This window comes from Orcinus orca, chromosome 6, assembly GCF_937001465.1.
Source record: "Orcinus orca chromosome 6, mOrcOrc1.1, whole genome shotgun sequence".
In the NCBI taxonomy this organism is placed as follows: Eukaryota; Metazoa; Chordata; class Mammalia; order Artiodactyla; family Delphinidae; genus Orcinus; species Orcinus orca.
Window position 1 is genome coordinate 74,085,866 of NC_064564.1, and position 18,484 is coordinate 74,104,349.

General features: G+C 37.6%; 1 protein-coding gene across 7 annotated transcripts in view; it reads left to right on the top strand.

The window, feature by feature from the left end:
- TMC1 (transmembrane channel like 1) overlaps nucleotides 1-18,484 on the top strand; it is a 386,362-nt gene that overhangs the window by 291,152 nt on the left and 76,726 nt on the right. For all 7 annotated transcript variants that reach the window (XM_049710776.1, XM_049710780.1, XM_049710774.1 and 4 more), the window contains one exon: nucleotides 666-794. In XM_049710776.1, the coding sequence (XP_049566733.1) occupies nucleotides 666-794 (129 nt within the window). The remainder of the gene's footprint in view (nucleotides 1-665; nucleotides 795-18,484) is intronic.

Below are 18,484 nucleotides of genomic sequence, written 5' to 3' on the forward strand. Positions count from 1 at the left end.
TTTTGCAATACTAGGAACACAGAAAAGAAAAGATACATCTCATTTGCTCAGTAAGAAACTAAATTCCTTTGAAGGCCTCTTCAAAGGATTCACTTCTGTCAAATATACTTCAAGTTGAATTTTATCAATTGAAGTTTTGAGTTTAATTAACAGATTAAAGTTACCTTTGAGGAATAGATTTTTAAATTTTTTCCTATTTCAGTTTTTCTCTTTCTCTCGAGACAGGGCTAACAAATTTTTTAAGGGCACTTCAAAGACATGCTCACCTCTAATTTACTATCCTTGTTGAAAAATAAAGTTTTTAAATGAAATGTAGAATTGGTGGGGGAAGGTGTACAGGGGAACAAAGAAGAGAAGAAAATATATTGATAGATCTGTAACTGTTTCCACACATTTTCTAGTTCTGAGAATTTGAGACTGTGGACATAAAATGGTTTCAGTACTTCAGAATGTAAACACTATTGTTTAAAGTTATATTTCCAGAAATCCTGCATCACTGTTCAGATACAAGCACTAAGGCTTGTGGATCTCAGCACACACCATATATAGTCAAGTTGCTATACATTGATCATCTGAGTATCTCATAGCATTCTTTAAGTTTGGAAGTCAAGCAAAACTTAACTTTACTAAAGGAGGTTTTTTGTTTGTTTGTTTTTTGTTTTAAGGGAAGAAGAAGAAGAAATTGATGAAGAGGAATTGGAAAGATTGAAGGCAGAGTTAGATGAGAATAGACAAATGATTGCTACTGTCAAATGCAAGCCTTGGAAAATGGAAAAGAAAATTGAAGTTCTCAAGTATGGTGCCACTTTTCAAAATTAGAAACATTTTCCCTGCTATTGATCTCCCAAATTCTCTGAGTATTACCTATATATTATAGATAATACTATATGTGATACATCATATATATAATACTCATTATATATAATTTTCATGGTCATATATAACATATATGTTACCTATCATATAGTTAACATATATCATATCACTAGAGAGGCTGGGCTAATGATTATAAAAGAAAATCATGATTAAATTCATTATTTGGAGTCTTACAATCTCAGATCACTTTTAATCATTTGTTCCTTGAACTGAGAATTTTCTTAGTTTAATACATACATTACTATCTCTCTGAAGGAGATAATATATTTGAATTTTACAAGCTTGTTGGATTGCACACTCTAGTTTCTCTGCAGGGTTCCAGCCTCAAATGATATATTCATGTGACAGCTTTTATTAAAGCACAGGGAGGATGCTAAGCAAACAGAAGAGTAAACGGGATTCCAGTTAAGGATTACGCTAATAGCTATTCCCTGGTAACATGTAAGCAACCCAATTTCACTCTTTTGTTGAGTCTTGACACACTCAGAGACACATAGATTTATAAACTCCTGATAAGAAAAGTCAAATGTTTATCCCTTTCCCTTTTGGGTTTGGAAGCAGATTCGCCTCTGAGGATCACACTATATTTCTTTGCATGGTGGTTTGGGGAAGTGGGGCATGAATAAAAGGGACCATGTCTGTGATAACAGCCATGTTTGCATCTCACAGATGTGATACAGATTGCATTTTGTACACAGAACAATTTTTATAAACAGTGATAAATTTCCAAAGCTATCCCTCCACAAGCCTATTTAACTAATAACGTTAAACATTATAGTGTATCTATAATAATGTTAAAGTCTTTTTGTCTCTGGTAATGAAAAAAACTGAAGCAGCTATCAGGATAATCCACTACTAATCCTGGCTCTGCAAGAGCTTGTGTGTTATTTAAGAAATTGGCTTAAACTTCTGGGGCCTCAGTTACCTCATATCCAAAATAAAACAAGATATTCCAGGTTTACCCTATGAGGTGGGAACCTAGGCATCATTTCTAATGTTATTGCTTTATTTCATGGAATAAGGTTTCCAAGTTCCAAACAGTGTTCTTCCCAGAAAGCTTTTGGAACACCACACAACTGTAGGCTGGGAACTACTTATGCATGTGCTTGTACACCAGCCATAAATGAAGGCAAAGACAAGTAGCGTTTCTGATTCCATGAAGCTATTAATGTATGTGCATATGCACGTGTGTGTGTGTGTGTCAAAGTAGTTTTCATTTAATGAAGTAATAATGATGCTAAATGATAGGTTTAGGAAACACCCTTACTTGGCAAAATAGAAGTTTGGTAACCTTATATTGTTTCCCAAAATATTGGGTGGGCCAAAAATTGTCCTCGGTATTTTAAGTAAAAATAAAAGACACATTTTTTATTTTCACCAAGAACTTTATTGGACAACGTATTCACCCTTTTGTTCCACTACCTTCTGCCATTTTTCAGACAACTTCATAATTCCATCTTCCCAAAACTTACCTTTTTGAGCAAAGAACTGTTCCAGGTACCTTTTACAGTCTTCCAGGGAACTGAACTTTTTTCCATTAAGAGAATTTTGTAAAGACCAAAATAAATGGAAATCCGAAGGTGCAATGTCTGGTGAATGTGGCAGATGAATCAGAACTTCCCAGCCAAGCTGTAACAGTTTTTGCCTGGTCATCAAAGAAACATGTGGCCTTGCGTTACCCTGATGAAAGATCATGCGTTTTCTGTTGACTAATTCTGGATACTTTTCATGGAGTGCTGCTTTCAGTTGGTCTAATTGGGAGCAGTACTTGTTGGAATTAATTGTTCGGTTTTCCGGAAGGAGCTCATAATAGAGGACTCCCTTCCAATCCCACCATATACACAACATCAGCTTCTTTGGATAAAGACCGGCCTTTGGTGTGGTTGGTCGTGTTTCATTTCGCTTGCCCCACTATCTCTTCCATTCCACATCGTTGTACAGTATCCACTCTTCATCTCCTGTCACAATTTGTTTTAAAAATGGAACGTTTTCATTATGTTTCAGTAGAGAATCGCATGTGGAAATATGGTCAAGAAGGTTTTTTTCGCTTAACTTACTTGGAACCCAAACGTCAAAGCGATTCACATAACCAAGCTGGTGCAAATAACTTTCAGCGCTTGATTTGGATATTTTGAGTATGCTGGCTGTCTCCTGCATGGTATAAAGTTGATTGTTCTCAATTATTGTTTCTATTTGATCGCTATCAACTTCAACTGGTTTATCTGACCATGGAGCATTGGCCAGCGAGAAATCTCCAGCACGAAACTTTGCAAACCAGTTTTGACACATTCAATCAGTCACAGCACCTTCTCCATACACAGCACAAATATTTTTGTGTGTTTCGCTTGCATTTTTACCTTTCTTGAAATAATAAAGCCTGATATACTGAAAATGTTGCTTTTTTCTTCCATCTTCAGTATTAAAATGGCTACACAAAAACTCACTAATTTTGATACTTTTTTTAATGCATGCTGATATGACAGCTGTTACATACAATCTAACAAAATTGTTTCAAATGAAGTTAAAGACAACTAAGTGCTGCTAGAGCCATCTTACAGAAAAAACCGAATGAACTTTTTGGCCTACCCAATATGTTTTGAAATATTGCTGACCATGAAATTCCCAAACCTGGGAACCACAGGTAACTGTATATAGAAAGTTGTAAAATTGGAAAGTGATAATATTGTGAACTGTCAAAGTGTGGTGTGAAACTGCATTAAAATGCCAAGCAATATATCCTCCCTTTCCACCTGCGTGGAGGTGTAGAAATACCCCCTCACTCTTCTTTGCCTGCATCTTCCATATAGGGCAGTGAAGAAGGGATGGGTTTCAGTCTTAAGTTTGAATCTCAGATCTTCCATTTAATACCTGTGCAAATTTGAATGAATTGTGTAGCCCTCTGACCTTGGGTTTCTTATGAAATTTTACTAATTTACAGGGCTATTGGAATCATAAAGTGAGTTGTTTCATATGAAACACTTATCAGGGTGCCAGAACATAGCACAAAGCTGGGAAACACAAGTTGTAATTATTATTTCATCTCAGGACAGACTCAGTGTTGTCTGATTCCCTGCAGTATGACAGGAGAGATGGGAAGGGTACAGGACCTGGCAGGACTAGGTGGGAGCAGACTTAGCCATAGGCAACCCCAGGAGCCTTGGGGGATGGTGGCACATTGGTATAGCAGTCTGGATGGACAACTGATTTTGATGCTCCAACAAAGAAAAGAGGGTATCTTAACAGTTTGGCAGAATCCACGGTCAGCCGCTTTCAGATCTTCCAAAACGTACCCACAGGGTAATCTTGTGGCAGATTCCAGGTCCTGGGGCCTTAGGCTGGAGTCCAGGGATAAAGCCATTTTTAGAGGCGGGGAGAGATAAGGGTTGGGATGGAAGGAAGGGCAATACCATGCCCTATTACTGGGGCAGAGGTTGAAGATGGGGAGTCTGCAGCTGAATCTAGACTATAGGTGGTTTTTATTTGGCCCACATGCTTTTTGTTTCTTTTTCTTTTATTGTTTTTTTAAAAATTGTGATTAAATATACATAACATAAAATTTACCATTTTAATCATCTGGGGGTGTATATTTTTATAAAAATGTTTTTTCTTTGTTGTTAAATTTTAAAAAGTGGGAGATTTCAGATTTTAAAAATCCAGATGTTCAGCTTCTCCTGGATAAGAAGAAAATCTGGTCCCCATTCCTACATGAAAATAATAGCTGGGGCTAAGCAATTGCCATCCCCTACTAACAGGGCACTCCGTCTTCAGTGTGCACAGCTCCCAAACAAGCCACATCTCTTATTCACGCTCCTTGGCTGGACCTTATAAGCATTCAAGTTTGCTGCCTCTTACCCCTGTAGCTGGGGAGCAAGTTAGGCATGCTATCAAGACAGTGATTCAGAAAGTTGGAGTGAAAGCCAGCTCGCAGAATGGAAGCACAGATTTAGGCCCAGAGAAGAAACAACTATGGCTTCTCACCTGTCAGCAATGCTCACTGTCTTGGGATGATTCTCCACAGCCAGAAATGGCTCCTGCTTTGTGGCTTTGCAGTATTCTGCACAGCTGGTACCATTGGCCATGGTCAACCTGATTCTCTTGGTTTTAGCCTCTGTGATAAAGTCGTTGGTACTACAGTGCCCGACCTGTCTCCCTTCGTAGGTTTCTGAATGCTGTACTGAGCTTCTCCCCCACAGGTTCCTATCACATATTAGATAGTGGTCAGTACTTCTTAGAACATGCAGTAAAGTTTCTCTACCCCAGCGTTACTAAAACATGGGAGTCAGGCAGCATTCCTCCCACCCTTTTATTCCATTCAGAGACATCAAACTCTGAGAGAGTGTGTCTAAGTATTATATTATTGCCAGAAGTAGCCTCCAATCATCACTTCTGGCTAAGTCTATGGAATCCAAGGCACTAGGCTCAATATAACTGGAGCAGATATTTTCATCACAGGTTTGGATCTATATCTAGGTGAGGCTTCCCATCTGCCTCTGGACTCTGAAAAACTTGTGAAACTTCTAAGACAGAATTTACAGAGGGTCAAGGTTTTAAGATATGTTTTAAAGTAAAGCCTCAGGAATGGTAGCTTATGGTTCTGAGGATGCTGTGGGAGACTCAGGGGTAGTTCTCATATTTTGAAAGATTATCTACCACTAGGAACTTGAGCATTCTCACAGCTGAGGGTCAAACATTGGTTAATATAAGCAGTAAATACATAGGCACGAACCTCAAAGAATGGGTTGTAAATCCATATGGACTCTCAAACATGGTTTAGGAACTGGAGCTCAGCATTTTGTTTTGGTTTTTTTTGCGGTACGCGGGCCTCTCACTGTTGTGGCTTCTCCCGTTGCGGAGCACAGGCTCCGGACACACGGCCATGGCTCACGGCCCCAGCCGCTCCGCGGCATGTGGGATCTTCCCGGACAGGCACGAACCCGTGTACCCTGCATCGGCAGGCGGACTCTCAAACACTGCGCCACCAGGGAAGCCCGAGCTCAGCATTTTTGAGGCAGCAGAATTGGCTCCTTAGGGCTGAAGAGAAGCCACCTCCTTTCCACCTTCACTGTGGAATGGTGTTTTTCAATGTATGTTTTCCTGTGTATTGATACAGGTTCAAACATTCATGTATCTTTAAACCTACTGAATAAAAATCTCTGGGTGGAGGGGCAGGGGTGTCTGGCCCAGATCAGGAATGTGTATTTTTAGTTTTACTCTAAAAGTCATTAATGTACGGTCAGGATTGAGAGTCCCTTTCTTCATTTCTGAGAATCAGAAAACTTCATTAAGCAGAACATTCTATTCTGTGGACTGTTTGTTGAATGGGTGAGAATGTGTGTGGGTCAGGGCTAGGAAAAGGGAAAGAGTAGTGGATTTTCCAATTATTTGAAGGTCGTTCCTATTTTTTATTAGTTATCTAACTGAAAAATATCCAACAGCAAGGATTTTTAGCTTAATCTGTGTTTAAGTTTTTAATGGATTTAACTCAGAAGTTGGATGACTAGATCTTTCCTACCTATAAAAGTGGCTGCACTAATGTTCCAGCCACCATAGGTGAAATAAAACACCTGGATGGAAAATGACAGATTTACTTATTAGTCATCCTGAAAACTAAAACCTTTGACTATATCAGAACATTCTATGTGGTAGATTAAAAGCCCTCATCACTTAACCTAAATAAACAACCACTTTATTTTGTTATAGTAGAGTAGGTTTTGGATTGAAAATTAAGAGATTGGACTCTGGTCTAAGCTCTAACTTCTAACTTTACCTCTCTGAGCCTCAGTTTATTTATTTATAAATTAAAAGGACTGGATTGTAGGCCCGTAATTTTCAAAGTGCTGTCCTCAGAGTTTAAGTTTGGTGAAATCCCTTTATAAAGGGCAAAGGAGGCAGAGGTCAGAGGGAGGACTGCTTGGCCACATGTCAGCGTCAAGCAGAGGAGACCTGTGGTTTCTCTTTTCTATACAATGTACTTCCATATAAAGCATTCATTTGAAGAAAAAAATGCTTCTGTGCCTATTAACATAAGAAATAGCTTTAAGAAACCCACTTAATTGGATATTTAAGGAAACTTATTTTAGGGATGGAGCAGTTCTATCATTCCATGAGTTTACAGATTAGGGTGTGGAAGTACATACTCCAATATACTTTTGCATGGAAATGGCTCTTGGGTAGAAGCCATTTTAAAATGATTTATTTTGATGAAGAAGATGTTTATTTAGCTATTATACTGCCTGCTTTAATTTCTGAGCTTTGTAGCACCCTGACCCAAGTTCCCAGGAATTGTCCATTGGCAGACTAGGCCTGGTGATTTATTAATGAAACACCCAGTAAAGCCAAGAAAGTTACTCTTAGAATTTCATTTACTTTTAAACAGGTGCTTGAAAGTGTCACCTAGTCCTTAAGGTAACATCCTTCCTTACTCAAACTTTCTTCGTCCTTCCACACTGCTTTTTGGTTTTCTTTTCTTTTCTTTTTTGGTAGGGGAAACTAGTATAATTCATAGGCAAGAATTGTGATTTCAACTTTAGTTCAAAAAGGCCTTTACTTCATCTGCCACTGTGAAGGAATGAGGGATTCCACACAAGAGGACTTTTAAGCGTGTGTACTCATCCACTAATACACACTTCAATCATTTGAAGTGTGTATTCACCAAAAACTCAACTAAAGCAGAGACCTTTAGTTCTTGTACATTACAGGTATCTTGGGTACATTGATTTTCTCATCCAAAGAATGGAGAGTCTGTAGGCAATTAGTACAGCTGAATTTTGTTGATCAAAATGTAACATTGACATCCAATTTTTCTACTATTTAATAAGAGTCCCCTAGGTATCAAGCATTATGCTGTGACCTTAGACAAGTTTCTTAACCTCTGCATCCTTGAGTTTATCCTCTATAAATGGGGATAAAAGTAGTAGAACTTCATAAAGTTCCTGAGAGGATTAAATCATTTAATAGACCTACAGCACTTAGAATGATGCCTGTCACATAGTAATCATTTTCTACACCTTCTTACATATCATCTTCTTCTTAATTGCATTTCATTATACACTACTTTCTCAAGTATTATCAGTCAATGTATCACATATGGTAAGCCACACTGAATTAATTTCCCCAGCTTGCCAAAGTATCCTAGCCTCCAAAAATTTTTGATAAACAGCAGCTTACCTAACTTGCACTCTTTAGGATTTTAGCTGTCAGTGATAGCTATTTTTCACAACTTGTTATTAGACTATCCATAAATATATGATCTTTGAAAACTGATTAAAAGGAGAAATTCATTAATTATGACTTCAAGTTATTTAGGAATACTTTTAAATATATTTGACATACTACATTAACAGTAAAAAGAAAGCAAATGTGCACATGATAAGCACAAAATAAGCTTAGTTTGAGAAGTTTATCCTTGTTGTTTTGGGAAAGTATCATACAGATCTCAGATAAGGTACTAATTATGAAGATAACCCTTAAATTTATCATGTTTATAATAAGAGAATAAGCAAGGTATTTTTGAAGACGTTTTTATATATATAACCAAGAAATGGCAAGTAGAACACTACTTCGGGGGACTTAAGCTTGTTGCTATAGAATAAAAATGGTTACACCTTATTAAAATGCATATACTGAAAGTAAAGTTTGGAGAACATTATATTAGAATATCATAAAAAATTAGATGAGCTGAAGAAAGGGGAATAGTTTTCCATATTCAATATAATGTGTCTAAGATTCCCTCTGTCCTGAAAATTAGAAACTTTTAAGTTAAATATAAATCACTTCTTTCAAAGAGTCATATTAATTATGATTTTGTAATATATATACACACATATATATGTATATACTACTATACATATACATACATATTTACCCTCAAATATCTATAAAAGATACGTGATTCTTGGGCTTCCCTGGTGGTGCAGTGGTTGAGAGTCTGCCTGCTGATGCAGGGGACACGGGTTCGTGCCCTGGTCCGGGAGGATCCCACATGCTGTGGAGCGGCTGGGCCCGTGAGCCATGGCCGCTGGGCCTGTGGGTCCGGAGGCTGTGCTCCGCAACGGGAAAGGCCACAGCAGTGAGAGGCCCGTCTACCGCAAAAAAAAAAAAACAAAAAAGATACATGATTCTTTGGCTGAATTAAGTTTTATATTTTATGAACTCACTATTATAGTGTTTCTTGACCAGTGGTTGGTCACAGTGATCGGGAAAGCTTAAAAGAGAGGCTATGGAAGGAAACTGTGAAATAGTAAGACTCCAAGTCTACTCAGCAGAAAGACTAGTTCACATAGGAGTATAATATGCTCTGTGGGTGACCTCACCTAAGTTGTGTTGCCAAATGCTCAGGAGAGACTCCAGATCTAAGTTTATCTTGTGGCAAGAGATTAAATTTACCAGGTAGTCTTGATTATTCGCAGAGCTCACTGAACTGCCATCATTTTAAATTTCTTGCCCACTCTTGTATCAAAAGGCAGAACACACTGTTCTAACAGAAAACTAAGGCTTTCTAGTATTCCTAAATATCACCACACAAAATTTTGAAAAAAAATATTTCACAATACTTAGAAATGTTGACCAGGGGCTAAATATGAAGACACAGGTGTTGTGCAGAAATATTTTACCAAACCTTTCAAAGCAGAATGGCTCCTCTCACTCTGAGGCAGTGCCCCATGAATCCTTCTGTTTCACAGTATTCAGAATTCATTAAACATGTTTGATTAGAATGCACGTGAACCAAGCAAAATTAGCACAGTATGTCTACCAATCCATGAATGTTAGTATATCTAAGAATATGAGATTGTACTTGAGGTTCATGGTGGAAATATCTCCTTTCTTAAGGAAATTTCTGCAAACCGATACCTGGAATGCCTTTCTCTGCCTACTCAATTTTATCAGCCTTTTAATGTCCAGTTTAATTCTTATCTCGTCTACAATGTCTTCAACAAGCTCTCAAGCCTCCAGGGCCCTCTCCCTTTTTACTTCAAGGCTGCCTAGCACTGTTGCGTAACAATTTTATGGGCCTATATCTCTTTTTTCTTAATGGAGTTTAAGCTTCAGAAAGGAATCTACATGTTTCTTTTAGTTTTTTCAAAACACTTAACTCACTGCTAAAAACATAAAACACACTCAATAAATACTTAGAAAAAATGGCTAAGTAAAAAGGAGAATGAAAAGATTATAGAAATAAAATTAATTTACTTGTTGATCAGAATTTGCTAGGTCCTTCTTACATCTATGTATAGCAATCTGTATTTTCAGTGCTATTTCCACCTTCTTCTGAGTATAATTTTCCCACAGTGAAGGAGGGAGAGGATACATTGACGTTTTGCAAATTTTTGGTGTTGAGAATAGTTGAGGTAAGATTTTAGATTTACCTTTTCTTGTTACTCTTCAGCTCTTGATCTTACGATTCATTTGTGGCTTTAAGGACACATTCTCCCTAAATCTCATTTCTGCTCAAAACAAAGCAATAACAATAGACTGGGATATACCTCGATGTCTTAGGGATATGGCCTAGAACTCTGCAGCCCACGTAATGCCACCCCTACTTTCAGGGGTATTGTTTTAGGTATTAGTGTTGTTAATTGCATGCTCATTGATTCATTAAAACAAAAGACAAAAATCAAAATAAAATAAAAAATCCTTGATACAGAGCTTAATAAGATCTGGAGAGATATTAATGAAGTTACTATTACAGATTGTTTTAGATGGAGAAAGAATTCTTTATAGCAACTTAATTGCACATTGTCTCTGCTGACAACATTACAAATCTTAGAATTTTTTGGTGTCCTTGTATGGCAGAAAACCAGTTTATGCTGTGACCAATATCTAAAACTCAGCAGAAACTTTTAGCTCCTGGGGAAATCTATATGGTCTTCTTTCCCCTCTCCCTGCTATTATAATACAAAGGAAAATTATTAACCATAAATTGATTTTTAAATTAACCAGGTAGAGCAGAATTCGGAAAAGATTTAATAAGCAAGTAGAAAGAGTATCTAGTGTGCTTTCTTTCTTTATTAAACTACTAAAGCCCAGCTATGTTGTTTCTCCCTTGATTCATCTAAAATTACTCTGAGATGCTTGACTGACCTCTAGGGTACAACTAAAATATGTTTGAGTTTTTATTTGACATTTAAGCCAGCCATGAAAATTAGCATTGTTTCATAGTCCAGGGAACAAAGAAGTTATCCTAGGTCTGGAGAATTTCTATGGGTAGTAACTTTGAACTTAATACAGATTTGACCTACCCAAGCTTTGCTTTGGTTATGTACCAACACCAGCATCTGGCTTTGACACATCTCCATGAATATCATCAGAGCTGATGAAAAAATTGTCTTAAGAACTCTTCGTGCACAGATAGATCATTGTTATGTTTATTGCTGATGAAATGTTTAGAAGTCTTGGTGCTCTCTCGCTGTCTCTCTCTCCATATATATATATTTTAAACTGTGAAATCTATGAAGTGGTGCTATTAAAAGGAAGCACACCAAAATAAGCCACATATATAGGGTAAGAGGTTATGTGAATATACAGACAACATTTTTGCTTGTTCTTTGTTCCTTGTTTTCAGATTGTTTCAGACGTTTTCAGTCAGTTACTCTTTAGGGATATAAGATAAAGAGTGAGCTAAGGACTTGAAAAATAAAGTTATTCACCAAAATAAATTTATCAAGCTTCAAAATATGTAGAGTATTACCAATGCAGGGGGACACCAGAATAATCATATTTAATCATATTTGATATAGTAGCTTTTTAGCCCAAACCTCCAACAACTTGCTTGGCCACGTAAAAATCTCTTAAATTTACTACTCTCAACAAATAATATTTGGTTTAGTTCCAAATTTGGTCCTCAGCTAGTTGCACGTTGGAACCATTTAGGGATGTTAAAAAGTACTGATGCCTATGTCCCACCCCTAGAGATTGTGACTTAAGTGGTCTGGGAATGGGGACACCTGGCCTTTGAAATTTTTAAAAGATCCCACATGTGATTCTGTTAAAAGATCCCACAGGTGATTCTGAGGTGTAGGTAGTTTAGGAACCACAGCCAGATTATCATCTAGTCTTCTTTTAGGTGTTCATTCATTGCAATAGCATTTGTTGAAACTCACTTCTGTGCCAGGTGCTATATTAAATATTGGGAAATTACAACAAAAGACATGGACCTTGCTTTCAGGAAATCCCAGTGCAGTGGTGGAAATGGACCATGAGTTAACTACAATACATGAGGTAATTACTACATGAAGGTCAGAGGTTAAATCACCCTGACCTGGGGCTGGAGGCGAGTGTTAGAAAGGAAAATCAGGAAAGACCTTATGGAGGAGCTGTAGTGTTGGCCTGGCTGTTGAACTGAAAATGGAAAGGAAGAGAACAGGTGGAGAAGACGGGAAGGGCATTCCAGAAAGAGGAAACAGCTTGTATAAAGGCATTAGAAATCAAGTTACATCCAGCCTCTCATTTTGTTTTCCTCTAATTCATCTTGCACATCATTGTTGAAACAGTTTTCATATAGTACACTGTACTGCACTTATCAGTTTCCTGCTAACAAAATGCTCATGGATCCTTATAGAGATCAGAGTGAATTCTGTACTGCTTAACTGGGCATCAGGGCATGCCAGCTCCTCCTCTAAAGTACTTAGAATGTTTTCTTCATCACCCACCAGAAGACCCCAGGTGCATTTCCATCTCTTCACCACTGCTCACACCATTTCCCTGCGCTGTAACGTCCTTCCTGCAACGTTGACCATGTAGCTGAATCCTCCTTTTGTTCAAGGTTCTTTCTAACCACCCCACTCTCTCATCTGAATCTTTCAGCACTTAATTTTACTGTTTATTCATTTGGTAGTAATTAGATGATGCCCTAAATATTTATCTATGTCTTAGCTTTCTAATAGAATTAGAAATGCCTTACAGAAAAGCATAGAGCCACATTCTTTTTTTTCTTCATACAGCACAGTGCCTTGAAACAAATAAAAATCTATATTTTATTACTGTAAACAAAACTGTATGATAGTACTATAACTTTAGAAAATAGAGGAACTAATTATTTGCATAATTGCCCAGTCTTTGGCCATTGACACACACGATTTTTACATAGTTGTAAAGGTAGTGTACAAATCATTCTTTATTCTGAAGTTTTACTCAATGTATCATATACATTGCCCAGAAAAATAATAAATGTCTTTGAATGATAATCAAAAGTACCATTTACCCCTGATATACCAAGAACTGCTTTGTTTATGTTGTCTCAACTTTTACATGTCCTTATACCAATCCCATGAGGTAAATAATGATGTTATTCTGGGAAGAACTGGACATATGAGCTCAATTCCTAGCTGAGCTATGCCACTTACTCTTTGGGTAAATTTGGACACTTCTTTTACTGATCTAATCCTCAGTTTCCTCATCTCTGAAATGGGTATAATAATAGTTCCCACCTTGCAGGATTTGGTGGGGATTAAAGGAGATGATGGACATAAATAGTACCTGGCTTATGGCAAACATTCAGTATGCTAGCTGTCATTGCTGTTACTGTTGCTGGTCACATTTTATAGGCGAGAAAGCTTGGGATCAACAACATCTCCCCAAGAGCACACAGCTAGTATGTGACAGAGCCAGGACTCAAATCTGTGTCTCAGTTGTAAGATACAGGTCGCAGAACTGAATAGAATGTGGTCCTAGTCAAGGGAGAGAGCTCTCTTTTTGTCTCTTACCACAGACTCCCCAGCTGTCCAAGCATCCTGAGCTCTCTGCAACAGCACAGCATGGCTGGAGCAGGACTCGGGCTGGCACCCACCAATACCTCCTCCCCGGCAGCATCATAGCTGGGGCTTCTGCAGCCGGACACCTGGGCACTCTCATCAGGTCTCAGATGTAAGGCTGAATTCTCTCCTGCTCTTTTGGTAACAAGACCAATTCCCACTATTCTCACATCTCACTAGGGTCACAATCTAAGGGGAAATGGACTGGCTTTCTGCAGGGTTTTGCCTGGAAGTATCTAGTCCTTGCTCAACTTTTTAATTTGGAGAGTCAGCATAAAAATTAAAGTCAGCTCGGTTAGTACTATTGCTGTTAATAATAGTTACTCTTTATAGTGCTTTTCCTATTTGCCATGGATGCATTACATACATTGTTACTAAACACATCACATACATTATTTCCTATAATGCATACAACACCCCTGTGGAATAGCTATTACTGTCTCTGTTTTATAGATGAAACAACTGAGCATCTTAACCATTATAACTGCTGCCACCAGCATCCCCGTTATAAAAGCACATGCTTTGAATTCTCAGTTCCAGTATTAGGATGACTTAAAATAATTCTGCCAGTCTAATTATGGAGTTATATTATCTAGAAAGGCCTATAATCCTTATTTTCAATCTCTGTATATTAGACGGTCTTCTTACCTCCTCAACTTTCTTTCAATTACTCAGTAATATTTTAGGAAAAGTCAGAGTTCTGACTTTTAGTCAATTTAAATTGGTCAACTTTTTTTTTTAAATGGCATTATTTATTAGGAAAAGACCTTTCATTCTTCTGATCCCTTTACTGGGAAGTAATGTTCATGAGCACAAGTTTTGATTACAGTTGCCTTAAAGACCAGTTTTGAAAAGTCTTTTGTTTACTTGAGCAATAAGTTGGTTGCTCAATGATACTATCAAACTGAGAACAAGAGGAAAGAAAAGTCAACTTAACCTAACCCAAATGAGAACATGTTTCCTGGGATGAGAATGTGTCAGAGGCAGCATAGCATGTCCTAAATCCCTTGTGTCATCAGTGTTGTATCATGTGTTATAGGTAAATTATCTTTTTTGTAAGTTAGGCCAAAGTGTGCTCCTTCAACTAACTGTGAAAGCATTCTTGAAAGCCCATGAAACCTTATTATTCTAATTACCAGCACAAGGGGTTGATAAATAAATTATGAGGCCAGGTATTATTGTCATTAAATAGACCTTGCTCAATTATTTATCCCTGGGTCTGGGGTTACAGCTCAGAGAGCTGTGCATATTGTACCAGGGCTTTGAGCTCTGAGACCTGGAGACTGGATTACAGTCTTGGCAGGCAGCTTTTGTTGAATGCAATTCAAGGGGATGACACACATTTTTCAGTCAGATATTTGGATGGTTTGAGGCCACCAGCTAGTCAAAGTTTATCCACAAGAGCCTATTTCATTTTAGCCATGTAGATAAATCCCTTTAAATTATCCAGATCAATACAAATGGGTAGGAAAATGGACTCACTACAGGAAAAATATAAAGAAAATGTGTTGTTTTTTAGTTTTCAAAGACTCTGCTCTTTGTTTTTTTGCATTCTGACATCTGTTATGGGTACTTTAGTGTGATAAGTATCAGTCAGTGTTTATCTCCATATTGACTAGTTTCTTTTTGTATCTTGTTTCTAACAGCACAGTGAAAGATGTTGTCTTCTGGTTAAGAAATGTGTTATCAGGGAGGATGGGATTGGGTGATACTAGTTTTCTTCCATCCTGAAATCATGCCAGCTCATTGTAAAGGTCAGCCCCCAAAATAGTGTTAAGGTGTGTTCTTTCACTGAGCTCTTCCACCCCAACATCCCCTCTTCTAGGCCGGAAAGGTGCAAGAGTGCTTTCTTACATCCCAAGAGCATCAGATTAGGGGGATCAAGAATCTGTTCTTGCTTAACAATTCTCTGCCCACCCCATACCCCTGGCTTTGTTTTAAAGTCATCCCCTAGATTGATGAGTTGAGTCTAGTAGTTATTTTGGCCAGGGTGGGAAGTGGGGAACAGGAGGCTCTAGAATGGCTGGTCAGGGAGCCCTTAGGTATGAAACTTGGGGAAGATCTCTTGAAGGATGGAGGAGGGGGTAGGGCATTCGGGCACTTGTGACCATGTGGAGTAGAGTGAAGTCCAGACTTTCATTTGAAAACCTTCAGGATATGTGTGTTGAGGGTGGGGTAGGGTAGTAATTGGAAGAGAAGTATGAAACTATGCTTAGTATCAGGGATAAATTGGCAATTTAAGAGACAAAAAATAAAAACTTGTTTAGATTGTCCAAAGGAAAATATATCTATAATAACTGATAAGAAACCTTATGAATGCCATGAAAATAAGTTTCTGTATTTGTTAAATGAATTTATAATTAATTTTGTGGTGACTTAAATTTGGTTATAACCCTGACTTCCCTCTCTCTCTTAAATCTTGCTAGTTTAATGTTCCTGTAACATAATTATCAGCTCACAAAATTTAAAATCTTGTCAGAAATATGGAGTAGAATAGCTATGTCTTTACACTCCTGTCTGCTTAGAGCCGTCGTGTTTTCTAATTGGCCACTCAGCTAGAAAGTGATCTAATTCTAATAGGCCAAACTGATGTTCTCTAATTATCTGCTAATCATCAGGAGCAGTGGATATCCCCATGAAATAGTCACCTTGTTACATTTGAAAAACAAATTTTGATTTTACTACTAAGAAGAATATTTGGTCCTCCATTTATATATGTTTATTATAATAGAGAATGATGTGATAATTCCTGTGTATACTTGGTTTTATGAACTTCAAAATTCTTGATGCCAAATAATTGCTATAACATGATGTATAGGTTCCTAAAAATCTCTACACTATGAAAAATTGGGTAATGAAAACTACAGGGCTTGCAGGAAAAATGGGGAGGGGGCACAATATTCAGAAACATCATCAGTGACACATTAAAAAAAGATAGAAATTTAAGAAAACGGTAGCAACATTTTACACATGTTTAATGGCTGAGAAATACATAAACACTGCAATAAATATGGCAGTTTACCTTAAAAAAGACCTGAAGTTTGCTTGTGGAAATGACAAGATTGCAGTTTGTGAATTATTGTGAAGCATGGAAGGAGGGTCATTGTAACACCAGCTCTGAATGGATGTGACTTTTCTAACACATGGGGTGCCATGAAGTAGCTGGTTGATGAGGTGTGTGCATTTTGTATATATACTGCTAGGTTTAGATGGATGTGCTTTTTTCTTGTGTTCACCCAGTGTTTCTTGTAGATAAAATCACATGTAAGCAAACACAAAATTTGTGTTATGTTCAAATTGTTCCGTAATATAAAACAATCATGTTAGAACAGATTCTTGGTTTCAAAACAAGTGTTACAGTGGAATTGACAGTGTAATAATTCCTTCAACACATTCACATCTATAGTCTCATCTTATTCTCGCCACCACCCCAGCAAGCAGGGAAGCAATTGCCCAATTTTTGTTTGTTTGTTTGAGAATCCTGACCTGTTAAAAGCTACACAGTAACTGAAGGAAACTGTGCCAGAGCTTGCTCAGGTGTGTGCGAGTCCTGAGCAAGCAGTCTTTCCTCTGAGAAGTGGGATGCTCCTTAACGTGAGTACAGAGAGTGACAAAAACATGGGCAAAGTTATAGAGACAAATCACAGAGTCTGGGTTAGAACTCAGGTTACTTGATTTTCAGGTTAGATCAGTTCAACATTTTATAAAGTGTCTGCTAAGTACCACACTCACTCCTATCTTATCATCTCTATAATACATAGTTAAAGCTTAACTGTGATAACGGTTTTTTGATTGCATGGATCTAAAAACCCAGCCATGAGAGCTCAGTTTATACTTGTTGATGGGGCTTTATTGAACATTTTAAAATGTGTAGAATGTTCTAGAAACTGTTTTTCAATTAATCTTCACAGCCCAGAAGTCATGTCAAATGTCAGGGTGTTTGACAAGGCCAGCCTAGTAAATCTTCTTCATTTCTAGAAAGCTGTCCTAGTAAGTTTCTGAGAAGACCGAAGGGAAGGGTGCAATCCCAAAGTCTAGGAATGATTTTTCCTTCAAGCATTAATTGATGTGGAAAATACAATTATTAGATACTCCCTTGTCTCTGTCTATCCAAATTATGCCATTTAGGTCTATTTCAAGAAGGTTTCAGTTTACTAAACACCTCCTATGGTCAAAGTAGTGTGAGAGATACAAAAAGGAGAAGATATTGTCCCTGCCATTAAGGAAATGATGTGGGAAGTCTGTTTGATGACTGAAGAGAATCTTCTCTGTTGTGCTTATGTTTTTATGGCAGGTCATGGGTGGGTGCACATGCACAGGTGAGTAATGGGGCACCATTTTCTACTTATCAGCTAAGTTAGCAGACGTGGTGTTTTCATCACTGGGTATTGTAAAATCATGAGTTTAGCATTGATACTAAGGAACACAGAAAATCCTTCACCAACTTAAGGATGAAGTTTCATTTTTCACTTTTTAAAGAGTACTTTGTGTGTTGTTTATAGTCATGTGTTGAAGGGGCTTGTCTGTAAAACCACATATTCCAGGGGCCACCCGACTGACGACAGCTTTGTACCTGTAGAACCAATGTCCAGGTTTGGATTATCCCTTGGTTCTCTTGGGTTATGCATTTTATGGCCCTGGAGAGGTCAAGGCAAGCCTGGACTGCCTCTATTTTAAAAATTCTTTTCATATCTCAAACAAACAACAATAGCAAAAATGACTAAAAAGTTTACAGAAGTTGTATATTTAACATGTTCACTTTATCCATTTTGATGAATTAATGCTTTTTACCACAAACACAAAGACACTAATGTGACTACTGTAAATGTACAGATATTTGGGAATAGCATTAAAGTTTA